Consider the following 18,438-nt stretch of genomic DNA (forward strand, 5'->3'; position numbering starts at 1 on the left):
TGATGATTGATTCACATCATTGCTGGATGATGTGCAAATAGAGTAATCATGAGCGATTTGGCGTGCTTAAGGGAAAACGCTCTACAATATTCTTCATACAAAGCTATTTGAACAAAGATTTTGAACCTGATTTCACAATCCTATCAATCAGATATCAATGTAGATATCTCCTTTTCTTCCTTTAATAGAAGTGTGTTGGATGAGCCCTGTTATTTAGTGATGTCTTTGGGAAATACTCAATACCCTTCAAGCAACCGGAAAGACGTCAATTAAAACAGCATTTTTAAAACCTAACGAATTCAGCAACAAGTTCCAGTGGTGTAAACAAATCTTTGCAATTACTGGAGGAATCTTGATTTAGTAAATTTAAAAGATCGTGCCAGGAAAAATTATGTGTATAAAAAATACTGAAATAGAAAATGTTTTAGAATATCTGTTGATTTAAATCAGTTTTAACATTGAAGCTATCAGATTTTTAAGTTTAAATTAGACTGAGATCTATTTTAAGCGATAAATACGATAAGCTATAATATCATTTTAAAATAATTAAAATGATTTGGAGATTCCTATAGTTGAAAGGGAATAAATATTTGCTATTATTGTTCTCTTTTAATAAAATTTACAAATTTTTTCCCTTTAATGCGTTAATTGGTACAGAACGGAGCTAAAATTGCCGAAAGTGCGTATGTAATCATGATCTGTAAATCTACAAAAAAATATCCGTAACCCCGGTGCGGAATTGATAGCGTTAAAATAGGGGGTCCTGGGCACCCCCCTTCCAGGAAACAGCTCACCAGGGTAAAAATTGCTACCACTCCATCATCCTCCCTTCATCGTGCTTTTTTACCCTTAACCACACATTTTTCACTGGGCCGTCGGTCACGTGACAGAGAGTGTATGTGTGTATGTGTGTGTGTCACAAAGTGGATTTCCATGCGTGGTCTCTCTGTGTACGTGCCAACCCTGAAATCCGGCCAGCCAAACATTTCAGCGTGAGTTTTATTTATTTTTATTTCTATTTTCTTTTATTTGAGGGAATAAAATAGAGTCAGCGAACAACACGAACAGGGAGTGAGTGGTACATAAATATCTCGTTTATCAGACCATGCGTACAGAGATGCCCCCGTTGCTGTGAAGTTCTTTTTATTTAGGCGGTGTGTATCTATCTGTTTTCATTGTTCGTTTTGTCACCCTTGAAATATGGTTTCCTACGCGGAAAAAAAAAAATGAAATTGAAATAAAAATACCATGTTTGCTAGTAAATTTTAAAAGCTTGATGAGCTACTGTATTCAAGCTTTCGGTTTTCTAATCCGTAGAGGAGAACAAAGAAGTTTGACCTAAAGAATGGATCCAGACTTGGCATTGTGTCAGTTTATAGCGCCTAAATGAGTTAGCAAGAGACTTCTAAAGCTATTGTTGATCATATAATGAACAGAATATCATTTAAAAAGGTGCATTTAACGTAGAACACACGCAGTTATAATATTTACAGTTCTCTTTGGTAATTTAAATTTTTTAACTAATTAAAAATGTTACTTAACATCTAAAGAATGTTCTGATTGGGTTTAATGTATCTTTGAAGCTATTGGCGGCTTTTCGTTTTTGAGAAAATTGGATTTCACTCACACATTTACAAACATCTTCAACCAAATAGCTGGTTGATCTGCTACAACCTTTTTAAAATTGAAAATACGGTTTTAAGAAACATACCTAACAAATCATTTTCATTCGCACTACCGGTGAAACAATTTTCTTGATATCTAGAGTTCTAGCATCGCTTGTAACGTTTCTTGATACTCTAGTGGCGATCAAACTATTGAAGTGCCACTCTAGAGAGTTGATTAATAATACTGTTCTCTGCTAACCCCATTTTCTTGTTAGAAATTCTTGAACTAAAAATTATAATCATTTAAGTAGCTAATTTTATACTTATTTAAAAGAAAATTGTTGAAGTTTTTGAAAAAGACTTCAAAATTCTGGAAAATCGCTTCAGTAAAATTGAATACATCAGACTTTGGCCAAAACAATAAAGGAAGTTTAGTAATAGCATCAAAAATACAAATTTTTCCTGTCAATTTTCAATTTTTTGGCTTGATTCTACGCTTGAAACTTGTGCTTAAACTGTTGTTAACTTTTAGGACAGCCAAAAAAGATGTATTTCGTGAATACTAAATTGATTAAATTAAACATGATCGTTATAGTTCTTACTTGATAGCAAAAATACAAAAAAAAAAAAATCTATGAACTTTAAAAAACTTGAATATTCTTAAGTGAATTCTTAATTTCTATGAAATAATATGGTGAAAACTTTACAACTTCGCAAGCCTTGTTTATTCATTTGTTCATTACAGTACAAGCTCGATTAACCGGGCTGACCTCCGGCTATACCCACCCCGGAAAACTGAAATCCCGGTTAAACCGAATACACAGTAATACTTAGTGCATATCCATACAAATATTACATATAACAGTGAAGTTGAAAATCAACCATTTACGACATGTAAATCCCATGGTCTTTTGTAAGACTGTGGTAAATCCCAAGAAATTCAGTACTAATTGCACCATATTTTGGGTTTTTACATACATACATAATGACCCTTCAAGAAAATTAGGTATAAAAGAGTTGCTGCCACGCCTACAATTATGTTACATCGGAAGACAAAAAATTTCCCTGTCGCCACCGAAAATTAACTTTTGTTTCGGCGCCGATCCAGGTGTTCTTATGATGACTCAACATGATCCCGGTTAATCCGAATCCCGGTTTACCGAGGGCCGGTTAATCGAGGTTGTACTGTACTTTACTTCCACATTGTACTTTCAATATGCATAGTATATTTCTATATATTTCATGTAATGGAGCAGATAAAGAAAGAATATAAATAAACTATTCGGCCTAAACCTACCTTCATCGTAATGAAATTAAAGATAGTGGAGCTGAGAGAAGTAAAAACCAAAAACTAGCGATGAATAGTTGAGTAGTTCGCATTAGTTGAACTGAGTAACTGATGCCAAAGTTATCATTGGAAAGTAAAAGAAAATTATTCTTTTGACGGGGAATATATTGCTATTATCTATCTGTCAATTTATAAACATAAACTGAAATAATTCTAGAAATATGTGGTTAGAATGGCGAGATAGAATGAAGCCATGTTACTTACTACTTGTGGTAACAAATATTCTAGATTCCAGCTGACACCAACCCTCTGAGCGAGTTCCAAACCTTTCGTGGTTAGTATTTCCTTTAATTAATAATGGAAATTCCCATCATCGTGCACCCTCCAGTCAGTGCTTTCTTGGTGACGAAAGGGTCAGAACTGACCAGAAGTTCTCGGATTTTACTTTGAATATTCTTCACTTGATTGGGCCTTAAGTTAATTCACATTGTGTTAAAATCCACATGTTGTTTATTCTTATTATAGTTGTCTGTCAGAATGTTTGAAATCACAGTATTTTTGGCCAGTTTTGAAATCACTTGCAAATTCACACAGGAACTACAATCAACCTTGTATTTACAAGCTATCTCAGGTTATGTGGCACCAGACCCAATCCACTATAACCTAAAACATTTCCACAGGTTAATGTTTTACACAGAGTGAGATAATGATATAAATGCTTCGTCAGCTGGATTTTTTACACCTTAGGCTGGAAACATAGTGGAGCGGCGCGCAAAGCGGCGATGATAGCGAAGAGCAAAGCGGCAAAAACAAAAACTAGAAATAGATAGAGTTGCTCTATCTTCGCTTTGCTCGCCACTATGCGCGGTCCCATATGTTAACTTGTGTTTGATTTCGCCGCTTCGCTCTTCGCTATCAGCACCGCTTTGCTCGCCGCTCCACTATGTTTCCAGCCTTAGACAACCTAAACTAGTTCATCATAAGATTCATCATTGACGTATTCTTTCACATTTCTAATTAGATCTTAGCTGTCAAAAAGCCTTTTTTCAGAAAATGAATTCCTATCTTATTCTTCTTTCTTATACATGACTTCTAATTGACCTGAAATTATTTGACTAATTTGGTTGCCAGTCTACGGTTCTCCCATTCTTTCGTGTTTGCCTTACAAACAATAGTATTAGACGATTCCTATCCTAATTCTGGATAGCGTAACTTCCTTCCTTCGAAAGCAGCGTAAAGATGGAACCAACAAGCATTGAAAGAGAGAATCCTTTTACTTGCCTCAGCTTTGGTTAGATAGCTCTGCCCATTACCAAACTCTTTTCTTGAATGATACCTTCGGGTCTTCTTTTTTGTCCATAGTAACATGTTAATCAAAGTAAACCCAAGATTTTTAGCTTCATTTAAAGTTACTAGCAAGCGTATTTTCTCTCCAAACTTAGTGTTCTGGGCAATCTAATGCTCTTCTTATTTAATATTTCATAAGCGGTGAAATAAATTGAAGAAGAATGATTTGGGCTAAAGGACAAGGTTAATGATAGCCCTTCTGAGGTTACTGAGGTGAGAATAATTGCTTATCAATTTCAAACATGGGCTTTCTTTGTTAACACCATCTCCTTAACGGATGTATCTCTTCTAATTTCTACTTTTTGTAATTTAAGTTTTGAAGCTGATCGTGTAAAGAACGACAATTTTACTAAACTCTTCACTCATCATCTTCGAAAATCCAAAATTGCACAAAAAGATATAAAACCTGCTCGCTGTTAAGGGAAAATCATTGATATACTTTATTTTAGTTAGTTTTGCGCGATAGATTAAGGATGCATCCATTCAATGATTTAAAATTTATTTTATTACTTTTGTATTTAATTATGGTTTTATCTTAATTTGTAGACGATCTTTAGACATTCTTTCTAAGTTTTTGATTTTCTTCATTTCTAATTTTGGTTTTACATTGTTTTGTTTTGATTCATTTGTACAGTCAAATCGAAGAAGAATCATTAATGAGATAGAAAAGAAAGAAAACAGTTAAGTAATGCCGATTTTTTTTTTCCGTACTTTACGTCCAACTACCAATTAGGTATCGATGACGGAGGCAACGGATACTTCACTAATTATTTCTCATATGAACCAGTAAATAACAACCAAGGCCTTGACCGGGAATCGAACCAAGTACCATAATACATCTTTGCTTTGCGCGCATCGCCTTTAACCGTTCGGCTATCGTAGAGCCTCTAAAGAACTGCGGATCAGAATATCAGAATCACCTAAAACCTGCTGTGGCATTGATGGTCATTCTTTTAGTTTAGTGACCTCGTACAAACATTCAATCTCCCCAGGAAAACTTAAGGAAGGAAGGAAAAAGAGATTCTGATTCCTTCCGTGACAGCAATCTCGTACCAACAATCACCGCAGTTTGAGCTTCATTATTTTACCATCATAATAGAAATAAAGTAAATCCATTTTTCATTAATTCCTTTAATTACACTTTGATAACCAAAATCTTTTTATTAGTAGTTATTTCTAATAATAATTATTTATTCTTAAATCTTTTTCATTTGGATATAAACTTGATTTAATCATTACATTATTTTTAAACAATATATTAGTTTGGCAACATAAAAATTTAGCAATCTAAATCTCTACAAGTTAAGAAATGCAATAAAACCCACTTTGTATAGATAGGGTAGTGCAACTGGGCACGGCTATAAACAAAATTTATTTTATTCCGAATAACCAGTTAATGATTATTCTAGAACAAATTTAGAATTAGGCCACACATATGTCGCTTTATTTAAGAAAAATTACAACATTTACGATTTACTAATAAACGTTTACACTTTACTGTAAGAGTAATAAAATTATTTTATGCAGAGCTGGTACAGGTTATTCAGAACGTAAAATAAATACCTACTTTGTTAGATGTGTTAATTCCTTTTGATCAATAAAATATTAATTTTTATGGAGTTTTCAGTAGGGATAGAGAAATGTTGAAACAAAATAGCAATTTAACATCTTTGTTTGCAATATTTAATTTTGAAATGAAGTATTATAATAATAAAAATTATATGTTCTTTAAAGAAAAACAGTGATTCTAAGATTAAATTTCTAATGTGAACTCACATAAGGACCACAATGTTTACTTCAAACTTCTATTATTTACTAAATGTTATTTGGATTAAGTATGAGGTTCACTAACAAAAGAAATTACGAGGGAAGTAATTAGACATCTCATTAAAATTAATTTGCATAAAAAGAATTTCAAACCAAAGCGACTAACTGCTACAAAAAAGTTGAACTTCTTTGCAAAAACGATTATCTTCATACTTGGCAAATTTAGATCCATTTTAAATTGAGCTAAAAAATACTCAGAAATATTGTGTTTATTTCTTACTTACGTTAGTAACACCATTATTATTATTTTTAAATTCAGTAATAAGTTTACAGCAAGTGTGTCTCCCAAGATGAATCAACTGACAAAGGTTCTCTAGTATGTTTGTAATAGATCGTTTGTCGAGAACTCTAGAAAGAAGTTTGAATCGTATGTTTAGTTCTTTCCGTTTAGGTTCAGTTTGTGGATTCCAGGTTAGGCGCTTGTCCATGAAGAGTCCTAGGTACTTTAAACAATCTGTTGTGGGAAGAGGAGTTAAGGAAAGCGGAAACCAAGTATCTTCTGTGATTTTAGGAGAGGATAGATTCGTTTTAGAAGCAATTTCTAGAGAAGGTTCTCTGAGTGTGGAAAGAGTTTAATAATTAATAACAGTTCTCAAGCAATTTTAAGACCCCATAAGCAATTATATATAATATAACTACATCAAAATTGAAAGCGTCAGCTCGGTCAGTACCATCGAATTTAATGAACGTAGCAGTAATCAACAGGTAGAAACTATAATATTATACTCTATGCAACTAACCATTCCACCTAATTGGTCCCTAATAATTTAAACAGATTAATTTTTCTATAACAAGAAAGCGTGGTCAAAGAAAAGAATGAACTCGTTAAAATATAACTGCTTGGAAATAATAATAAAAAAATAATAATAATAGTAATAATAATAATAATAATAATAATAATAATAATAACAATAATAATAATAATAATAAATTAAATTAGCATACTGGACTCCCACGCGGAGGTCCCGGGTTCGAATCCAGCAGCTGACCCTTAGATTTTCTCTTCCTAGGAGCTTCTTACAGCTCACTGTCCGGTGATGGACAGTGTTGTCTGTAACGAGAGAACACTGTCCAGAGGCCGGCGGTCCACTGGAAAAAGCTCCGGGCGCTAATAACCTTAGATGTTGACGCGCCTTAAAATCATTAAAAAAAAAAAAATAATAAATTAAAATAGGCAAAATGATAGAATTACTTTAATCGTTCTAAAGCACACCAAAATTTCTTAAGTTGTATTTGTTTAAGCACTTTCAGTAATCCTTTATAAATAAATTATAAAGCCACTCAACTAAAAGAGAGTTATTACACTCAACATAAATCTAACTGCATTAAATACATCAATAAATAGCATTGAAATTAAAATGATTGATTCGTTCATTTTCACACTTTATTTATTTATGTAGTTTTAAAGAATATAATGCAAGATTTAAAAACGATTTAGTTAAAGTGATTTCGAAATTTTATCAACTAATCGGGAGCTAATTGCTGATAAGGTATCAGGAATGTTTAGTACCTCCAGGTAATGTTACATTGTCACATGGTTTGCATCAATTTTCATATCAGCAACTTGGAACTTCTAGAGTATTATTAGTTCCCTGTTTTTTGGCCACCAGATGACCAAGGTAATTTTCTTAAGTTATTAGGTACAGGTCCTAGATTGTACTGTTCTTTTTTTAATTTTAACAATTTTATGTAGTTTTCCTTTAAATTTTTATTCACAATTTAACAAAAATGATGCTGATGTTTTACTAGCAGTTTCATTACAGGAAAATTAAATGTAGACACCGTTATACCCATTTACAGTTGTTACAAAAGAGTTTAAGTTAATTTCGGAGAAGCTTACTAAAAATCCAAGATTTACTAAAAAATAAAGCAATAAATTTCAAAAATGTACCCGGTTTCACTTTCTAGTTTAACTGAACTCTCCCAAATATTATCTAAATAAGGATTCTTCTGCCAACTTAACTAACCTCCAAAATTTAAGAAATTCAACAAATTATTCTCGTGAATCTAAAACATGTCTGTTTCATTTCATTGTAGAAATTATGTTTTCATAATTATGAGAAATCTGAATGGTTTCATTTACGTATCTAGTAATGTATGTATAATAGAATTAATAAATGAAAATGAACGAGTCTGTTCACAGATGTTTGAATGTTACAAGTTTTGATTCAAACTAATTGTGCTTTTTTATATTGTTTTTATTATTTATTTATTGTGGATATCGATTTATTGTGGATATCGATTTATTCGTCAAATACGATTTTCATTTAATTTTTTCAAAGTGAAGCGAACCTTAGATTTTCGCTTTTTAAAGCTCACTGTCCGGTGATGGTGTGTAACTAGTTTCATTAAAATAATGATAGTCATTAAGAAAAAAATAAATACTTTTTGCTATATCTCTTAATAGAATTGTAAATTTAAATAAATATACTATTATCTTTTACGGAATTAGAGTGTAATTTACATTCATTAGAAATGACTGTCTACAGTATAGAATTAGATTTTATAGTATGAATTTCGATTCGAAAGATAAATACAGTATAGAACGCAAAGTAACTATGTGAATGGATGGGTTTTACGATTAATAGGCATTGCTAAATAGCATAACGAAAATGGAGATTATTGAAATAAGTTAAATGTGCATACATAAAGAAATGTTACTGGAATTTTGTGCTGTTTAGCAAAGAAGGCTAACTGGAACCCGATTAAATGGGCAGAGGTAATGGTGAGTCAAACCGTGCCCAATAAGTCAAGACTAGAACGGTACAGTGGATATATTAAAAGTGAGATCAACTAGGGTGTAGAGCAGCAAGTGTACGGCGGATGACAAATTGATTTGGTAAGGGCAATACTGTTTGGGAGGGAGTCAGAGTAGAAGGAGGGCAAGGGTGACATGGAGGGTTGGTAGTTCTAGAATAATGAAAAGAAAGGAAAACGACTAAGTGTGCTAAGAGGATTAATGAAATATCTGGTGAATGAAAGAGACAGTGGCAACAGCAGTCTGTGTGGAGTTATCTAGCATAGAATGTATTGCCGGAACCGAATGGGTCACCTACTAAGCTAGCAGTGCCTGGCTTAGACGTACTGCCCCCTGTATATATATACTCAATAAACCTGCTTCGAACACTCCCCAGTGTGCTGCATAATCCAGTGATCATTATATAGGATAAACCGGACCCGTAGTAATACTAGCTGTTGAGGATAATATACTAGGCGTGAAATACTTTTTAATTGTTTACATAAGGAACCCTTATGACTTCGTAGTCGATAGAATAACTTGTACTCTTAAATCCGTAAAGTTATGATCAACGAAATTAAATTTTCGCATTCGTCAATTCTATTTATGGTCGTTTAAGTATGGTCGCTTATTTACACATAAAAGAATGATTTCACCAAAACCAGCAAACAAAAACAAAAAATACATAAAATGAACTAAAAAAAAATCCGAAATCCTAAACAGGAAATTTATTCTAAGGAACTGTAAAGTCACCACACGACTCTAGCCGGCAATACTCGGATTTCTAAAAGTTTTTATCTTCAAAATAGAAAAATATTTATTATAAGTGAAGTGGTTCTTATTACTATTCGCTCACAGAAAGAGATTAATCCCTACGCTATCCAGAGCCCCTCCTAATCCATATAGGTCACCTACCCTAGGCGAATCTGGGATAAAAATCCAGAACCAGTCCTGGCCCACCTAAGTTCCAGCAATCGGAACGTATTGGACAATAACCTTTAAGGAGAAACAGTCTAAGCGTTTTCTCGGTCAACCTTTTCCACTCTGGTTACTGCCGCTAATTCTCTAATTCCTGACAGACTCTGTGATGAATGTTACTGCACTAACCTCCTTTACTTCATACACTCTATAAGTAGGTAACACACAAAAGGTGTATCCGAGATATCTCTGCGAGGAGGATTTGCAGAGGTGTCTTCTTAGACCACAGTGCCTATCAAGAGATCCCGTTCGACGTCATCTCTATCAAATTTCTTTTACTGCCATCATTAACTCTTTTCGGAAACCTTATGTCTGCGCTTTGTATTAAACTTTTGTCCTTGATAACTAAAAACTGTAAATTTTTAAAACGAAACCCCTTTACACCATTAAATAAACTTCTTATTTATAAACTCCTAACATTTTTTAAATTATTATTTATAATATAATATTTAAAGTAATTGGTAATATAAAACATTAATAATAATATTATATTAGTAATATTAACATAATAGTAATATAATATGATTGAATATCATGAAGTATAGTCTATAGTTTGCAGTAACTATTATAAGAGTGTGAAAAATAATAAATTGAAACTCCTGTTTTTCACAGTGTGAGGGAGGCAGTATCGGCGGTGGTGAGATGGTCGCAGAGCGATGTGGTTCTTGTTCGGCGCCGATATCTGACAGATACATCATGAGGGTGGGAGATACATCCTACCATGAAAGGTGTCTCGTCTGCTCATTATGTCAGGCAGCTCTTTCTCACACATGTTTCTACAGAGATTCCAAATTATACTGTCGAATCGATTATGAGAGGTAAGTTGCAATAATTACTATATTTATTTCATTTTTTTATTTAAGACACGCAACATCTTTGGCGCCCGCAGCCTGGAATTTCTGGCCTCCAGATAGTGTGATCTGTCGTTACAGCACTGTTGTTATTTTTATAATTCTAATTCTCCTTAATCCTTCTTACGCTGGTTAACAAAACTACGAGTAAAACAACTTATCTGATTACTTCTTGAATATAAATATTTACGGGCGATTCTGCACTCATTTGAGGATAATCGCAGTGGCGGACATTGTCAGCGGGAAAGTGCTCCATCAAATTCAAATATACACTTCATTTACTTCATAGATCTCAATACTTATATCTCTTACCAGTTCTCGTGCTTGAATTTATTTTATTATTTATTTTTTAACTTCGTAGTTTTAAGCAAAGTCGATGGGTCATGGTAAAGTTACGAAATACTATATCCCTTCTTAGAGAGTTTAAATATTTCCTTTTCATTTTACATTATCAAATTACTGGCGCATCTGATAGCTATCTTTAGAAGCAATAATTTATATAAACAGAATTTACATTAAACACATTTTCCTCAAGTATTACATTATCTAACTACTGGAGTTTTTTCCTATTAATGTTCTGCTTCACATTTTGGCCAAAAACCTTCTAGCATACGTCTCTCTTCTGGATTTCTTTATATTCTTAGCGACGTAACTGATTTTACAGAGGCTTAAGGGCAATATTTGTGATCCTGGAGATGGGCGAACGCTCCAAAATGGGCTCTGAACGTACGCAGATTACAATTTTGATGGACAAATTAATTTTAATTTTATACCGAATACATTTTAGTAATTGATAATTAATCTAAAAAAACTGTTTATCTAATATTATAATTTAAATTATTTATTCGTTGCAAACAAACAAAGTCAAATATTCTTAGGTGATAAGCCTTTTTTATAGGTTATCAATTTCCCTTCTTCCTGGTGGTTCCCCAAAGAGCTAAGGGTATTCACCAGGTGTTTGGGCGAGATATCTCCTCCTTCGGGAAAAGGAGAAGGGATCTGGAGTGATCATCCCAATCCAACAATTTCAGAATACCTGAGATTTCCCGAAAGAGCCTGACCAGAGGTTGGAGGGATATAAAAACATTCTTAAAATATTTTCAAACTTTTAAGTTTGGGCCAATTTTGGAATTTAGCAGATTAACGGGGTACCAGGAAGGTTATATGCTAATATCTGCTTCCTCGAATTTTTTTACAGATCTTGATCCACTTTTTATTTGAGGGATTTTTTTATTTCTAACTCAACGTTAGAAAACCCTAGGTAGCGCTGACAGTTTGGTCTGAATCCCTTACGCTTTCTGTAAAGACAGTAGTTCTTGGGTGTTATAGGGAATATACCCGCCAAGATCCTCTCGGGGGAGCTTAATTCTGAATATTTAGAGAAAGTAAGTTGGCTCCAAAGAGTTCACCTACTAAGTTTATTCATTATTGTCAAAAAAAAAAAAAAAAAAACTTATTTCGCCACTTTAAAGATGGATAACACAAACAGGAATTGTTTTGAACATTGAAAATTACTTCTTGCATCACTCCGTGTGTCTTCACAGAGCAGATAACAAATTGAAGGTTAATTTCTATTTTCAAAATGTCCGTAAGCAGTTTGTTTTAGATACGATTGATGATTACATTGTTTTTGTAAAATGTATTTCCTATTTGGATGGATATTTTTAAATTATTTTTATTTAAGAAAGTGGGATTTTTTTTTTTTTAAATTGTTAAAATGAAATTGTTGTCGTAATCATATTAATTTTATTTTCTTTAATATGCTGACTAAGTTATTTTTAGGATCTTGACCATTTTTAGAAATCGGTTTTGCAAGTTAATTCCAAAAATCACAATTGATATTTTGGTTTTACCCAAATAAAGAGTTCACGCCTTTTTAATTTTTTTTTGTGAACGTCTCAAATTCAGCCTGAACGAGTTTCTTTTATACTTGACTCGATGTAAATGAAGTTCTGTCACTTTAGCTTGAAAGCTCTTTACTCAAGAAATGTTATTTATGACAGTTTTAGGGTTGACGTAAAGTGCGGTTGACGATTTTGCAGTTTTATCATAAAAAATTAAAATAGTATGTAGCCATTTAATTAGGAGGTGATCTGTTTGATTGCCAACAAGTGCGTGGGCAAATCATTTATATTGTAATTTTACAATGTGAGCGAAATAAATAGATAAGTGTAATTAATTTTTTAGAAAGTAGGCATTTTTATTAATTATGAGGTAAAACTAGAACTTTTTTTAGTCTAGTTGCCCTTGTAACACCCTTTTTTAATTTTATTTTCAATAAGATAAACCACGGTGGTAAATCATAGGGGTGGGTTTAGATGCCAGACAGCTTTCGTGGCGACATATTGAAGGGCGGTAAAGATAGTGAAGGGTGGCTCGCACAATATGTGTGACGGGTTGGGGGCGCGCCCAGAGGAACACGTGGGCAAGAAGTGTTTAAAAGGGGAGAACGGGGTCCAACTCAGCATCGCATCTCCGCAGCACTGACTGACGGTGGCTCTTGGCCGGCTGTTCGCATTCTCTGCTCATCACACACTCGCTCTTAGTATTATGATAATGTAATGGACAGCACCGTGCCACCTCCATTATTATACAACACATTTGTATCAATTTTATTCCCATTACACGAACATTGAAAACATGAAACGTCCTCTCTTGTATTTCTCCTTTCATTTGTATCAGTGTGTGTGAGGTATAGAGAAAGAATGAATGCGCCTGTGCTTTTTGAGCCCATAAGTGCATAATGACACATGAATTTTGGTAATCCAAAAAGAAATCAAATAAATTCCATTAATTGGCCTTTCCATTAGATGGAAATTATTAGACAAGTGTTGGCTAGGATTTGTCGCCCGTACACTTCTAGGTGAGTGATGTGGTTGTGCTTTTCTATGGAGAGCTAATTCAGTGTGTTGAATGGACTTATTGTTATTAAGGATTAAATACGTAAACCCAAATTCCATGTTTCAGGAAAATTAGCTAACCAAACGTGCATTTCATTGAATAGATTTTTGAATTTCGTCACCATATTTACTTTATTTTATTTTAAAAACAGTACCTTAATACTTTACAGTATTGAATTGAACTTCTTAGCCATACTTTCCAACAACGAAAAAGAAAAAATAATTAAAAGAAGATAGAAATAAAAATAGGAATGAATAAATGATAGAAACTATTCCTTCAAATGTAGATAGCCCAGGGGTCGGCAACCTATTTTAAGTAGAGAGCCATTTCTTCTTAAATAATTTTAATAAATCTTACCAAGAGCCGCAAGGATGATAGTGTAAACAACTCTGTAGATCATTTGTATTTACAAATTATTATTTTATGATATTCAATAAAATTTAAATGTTTTATATATTTATTTCCACGTATTACAAAGTAAATAAACAAATAAATAATAACTAAACCTGTTTTTGAATGAAAATGACGGCAGTGCTAAATATTACGTACTGTATTTTAATGTAATTCTATTCAATTTCAAACCTATCACATTTAAAATTCTTTTTGAAAAATAACTTTACTTTAATAAATGAAATTTTCATTTGTTTCAATAAAATGGAAATATACAATTTACTTCGGACAGGCTGAAAAGCCACAAAATTTGGATAAAAGAGCCGCATGCGGCTCGCGAGCCGCGGGTTGCCGACCCCTGAGATAGCCTATTAACAATAATTATTAATAATGAATTAGACAATGCTGAGTGGGTCTGACTATATAAAGAGTGTAAAGTAAATTAAAATGAGGGGCGCCTGACCTGAGAGGTATAATGACAGAAGACAGCGCGGTAGTGGCGAGAAGAAGCAACGTATAGTGGCGGGAGTCTTTCTTGTATGGAAGGGGAATTAAAAGTGAGAGGTTACTTGGTTTATTTTAAGACAATAATTGTAAATTAATTAAACTAACGATCAAAAAAGTTGGACTATACGAGTTGGAAGTAAAACCATTAAAAAGAAAAAGGGGATTTAATGAAGAGAAGATCTCAGGAACTTCCATAAATAAAACAAGTAAGGAATGTTTTTTACGCACTACATTGCAATACTTGTAAGTAACATTGTTTATTTTAGTGCTTTTACTATTATACGCGCTTAGTCCCTTTATAGACTTTTTAATTGTTCTACTTTTTGTATAAATAATAAGTTCTACATAAAATGGCCAATAATTGGACATGCAGGTAATGAAAAATAATTGAACCATCCATTTCTTGTGGATGAAAATATTAACATTTTGTTTATATTTTATTTTGTTTGAATAGTTCTTTTTGTTTCTGTATTATTATTATATTCAATTATTTTAAAATTCAAACTAGAAAATCGTTTATGGAGATCAGTTTTTTATAGCGGTTAACCTTGTATAAAGATACATCAAAGAGAATACCTTAATTTTTATCATTTTTTTGGTATAACTAAAATAATTACTTGCCAATTAATGATTTTTAGAGAAAATGAGTTTTTTAAAGTTTAATGTGATAAAGATCTCGATTTGAAGGAACATTCCTACACTGACGGTATATCAGATGGTTGAAGTATATTAATATCCTTCAGAGTAAGAGACGATATACCCACTAATACCTAAAGAAAGACCCTTTTCTTAGGAAATGTCTAAGATCGCTCAGTTGGCATGCCAAGTTAGCTGTATTGGCCTGTAAATATATTGATCGCGCAGTTCCTAACAGAAAGTAGAGCCACCCCTTGTTTGTCCTACTACGACCTCTCTATCTCCAGGCCAGCCTGTTGACTTTGCCCCTAGATATTGAATCTCTCTCTCTCTCTCTGTCTGTCTTCCTCATGCTTGGACTACCGCCGTTTCCCTTTGCTGTAGGACTGTAACGCAGCCAAGCTATTGGAAATGTTGAAGGATTACAAACACGGTTGGTACGGCACACTATCCTCCTTTCACTAGCGTTTCCTCTTTGGTATTGCACAAGATTTAAAGGGACAGAGATAGAAGGAGAATAAAAGAGAAGTAGTGTTTGAACAAGATATAGGAACTTCTAGGGAACCAAGTATTATACAAACAACTGTTTTGGTTTCTAAATATAACTAGAATTTTCTTATAGATTTAATAAGAAAATAAAAATTAAAATTGTAATCAAAACTCTTAATTGTGCTTTCTAGTTCAAACAGAGATCAACGAGATTAAGGGCAGAATATTAATAAACAAAACCATTTCAACAATTGCAACTAAAGGAAACACGTTTGCACACCAACGCACGTACTTTATGTATATTTTATCTTTTTTATTTATTGTGCTAGTTTTGCAGTTGTAAAAAGGGAAAACAAAAATTGTTCAACTTGGTTATGTCAGTTTACTTACTTACATAGGCAAAGCTTACGGTTTACGAACTACAAACGAACCTCATTTACTTTCTTTATCGGTTATTTATTGTACTGAATATTTTAGACAAATTAGTTATTTCTATGCCCAATTTGTTCGAAATGGACTTGAGACCTAAGAAGTGAAAAGAGAGAACTACTGTATCAAATCCCTTCCAAGTTAATGGTTCTGTTGTGGCTCTGTTTCAATACACACAGTACGAGGGTCGTTTGAAAAGTCCGTGAAAAAATAAAAACTACATAATTTTTTGGGGTAAACCTTTTTTATTTTTCAACATAGTCTCCTTTTAGGCTTATACACTTCGTCCAACGCTGCTCTAGTTTGTTGATCCCTTCCAAATAATAGGATTTGTCCAAGTCTGAAAAATAGCCATTCGTTTCTGCAATCACCTCCTCGTTTGAATAAAATCTTTTTCCCGCCAGCCATTTCTTCATATTGGGGAACAAATAGTAGTCCGAGGGAGCCAAGTCTGGAGAATAGGGGGGATGTGAAACGAGTTGGAACCCTATTTCCATTAATTTTGCGACCACAACTGCTGAGGTGTGAGCTGGTGCGTTGTCGTGATGGAAAAGGACTTTTTTGTGGGCCAATCGTGGGCGTTTTTCTTGCAGCTCGGTTTTCAAACGGTCCAATAACGATGAATAATATGCACCTGTAATAGTTTTACCCTTTTCCAGATAGTCGATGAGGATTATTCCTTGCGATTCCCAAAAGACAGTCGCCATAATCTTTCCGGCCGAAGGAACGGTCTTCGCCTTTTTTGGCGCAGATTCCCCCTTGGTAACCCATTGTTTAGATTGTTATTTGGTCTCAGGAGTGTAGTGATGTATCCATGTTTCATCCACAGTGACGAAACGACGCTTAAAGTTCTGCGGATTCTTCTGGAACAGCTGCAAACCGTCCTTGCAACACTTCACACGATTTCTTTTTTGGTCAAGCGTGAGCAATCGCGGCACCCATCTTGCGGATAGCTTTGTCATGTCCAAATGTTGATGTACCCGTTCATTCGAGATGCCCACAGCACTAGCAATCTCACGCACCTTCCCTCTTCTGTCATCCATCACTATATCATGGATTTTATCAATGATTTCTGGAGTAGTAACCTCAAAAGGGCGTCCAGAACGTTCAGCGTCACTTGTGCCCATATGGCCACTCCGAAAATTTTGAAACCACTTATAAACTGTTCTAATCAAAGGTGCATAGTCACCATAATGTTTATCAAGCTTCTCTTTAGTCTCCTGAGGCGTTTTGCCTTTCATAAAGTAGTGTTTAATCAACACACGAAATTCTTTTTCATCCATTTTTTGAAAATCACTCGACTTCCTCGATTCAAACGAATGCCAAACACAAAGAAATAGACGATCTGGCTGAAACTTGGTGTGTGTTCTTCCAAGAGATGCTACTAACTAAACATAACCTCGATACGCGCCAGTAGTGCTATCTCTCTGACTTTGCACGGACTTTTCAAACGACCCTCGTATATAATCGTTTAAAATTGGACTGTATAATTTTGTGTTACTGTTTAAACTTGTGAGCTAGAATTTCCCTTAGTTTGACTTAGGCGCTTGGAAATACAAGTATTCTGACTTTATATAGCTTTGAAGAAAGTATAGAAACCAATGTTTTTGTTCAAGTTTTTACCACTGCATTCAATAGACAAATGTGATATTATTAATTAAGAGCAATCAGTAACATGAACGAATTATAAAGTGTAACTCTGATTCGGTGTCTACAACATTGTTGGACTAGTGACGCTTCTGCCTTGTTTAGGGATTACCTAGAAGTGAGATTGAAGATGGGACTTTCATGAATAGATTTGCATAGAAAGATAGCCGTTTGAGGAAATGGTAGCACTACGATTCTTCAAAGAAAGTGAACAAATCGATGCTTACTTCTATGATAACTGTATAGTTGGTGGAAACGTGCTGGGCGAATCGTTGAATGAAGAGAAAAATCATTTACTTAAAGGATTTGAATTCTGTTGAAGTTCTGTACAACTGTAATCTGTATGCCCACAGGGTGTTTCTTAAAATATGCAGAACGATAAGTTTCAACTTGACGATTCTAATGAAATGTTTGAAAAATAAACGTTAACTACTGTAAAACAAAAAGTAAAAGGTAGTTCGATTTGATTTGGTGCGTAGCAAGTATTATTTTGTACGTTTAACTTACAAAGTTTATGCGTGACACGTGGATTGCCAGCGGTACCCAACCTGCATACACAAGTCTTGGCGACATTTCTTATAACACGCTAGCTGTGGCACCCCAATTCCTACTAGTTTGTTTGAATTGGAGAACGGTGCGACTATCCCTAACCCATACTACCGAAAAGAAGGTAGTCAAGCGATTGTATTTATATTCTGCTTGGGTAATAAAAACCTGGCCTAAAGAGTGTGCCAGGTGCCAGTTACGACTCTATAGTAAGGAGAGGCTGTTGTGGAGGGTCTACAGCGGCGGAGGTAGTAACAG

The 18,438-nt window shown here is 34.0% G+C and overlaps 1 protein-coding gene across 3 annotated transcripts in view; it reads left to right on the plus strand.

Annotated features, from left to right (window-relative positions):
- Nucleotides 1-18,438, plus strand: part of LOC141449758 (LIM homeobox transcription factor 1-beta) — a 63,621-nt gene that overhangs the window by 6,532 nt on the left and 38,651 nt on the right. For 2 of the 3 annotated variants that reach the window (XM_074119494.1, XM_074119496.1), the window contains exons 1-2: nucleotides 7,591-7,688; nucleotides 10,397-10,602. In XM_074119494.1, the coding sequence (XP_073975595.1) occupies nucleotides 7,680-7,688; nucleotides 10,397-10,602 (215 nt within the window). In that variant the 5' untranslated portion in view covers nucleotides 7,591-7,679. Of the gene's footprint in view, nucleotides 1-7,590; nucleotides 7,689-10,396; nucleotides 10,603-18,438 lie in introns of those variants that run through there. The other variant, XM_074119495.1, reaches the window with a different exon arrangement.

Source organism: Rhodnius prolixus, unplaced genomic scaffold (assembly GCF_049639745.1).
Source record: "Rhodnius prolixus isolate KJV_2025 unplaced genomic scaffold, Rpr scaffold_2, whole genome shotgun sequence".
Classification (NCBI taxonomy): domain Eukaryota; kingdom Metazoa; phylum Arthropoda; class Insecta; order Hemiptera; family Reduviidae; genus Rhodnius; species Rhodnius prolixus.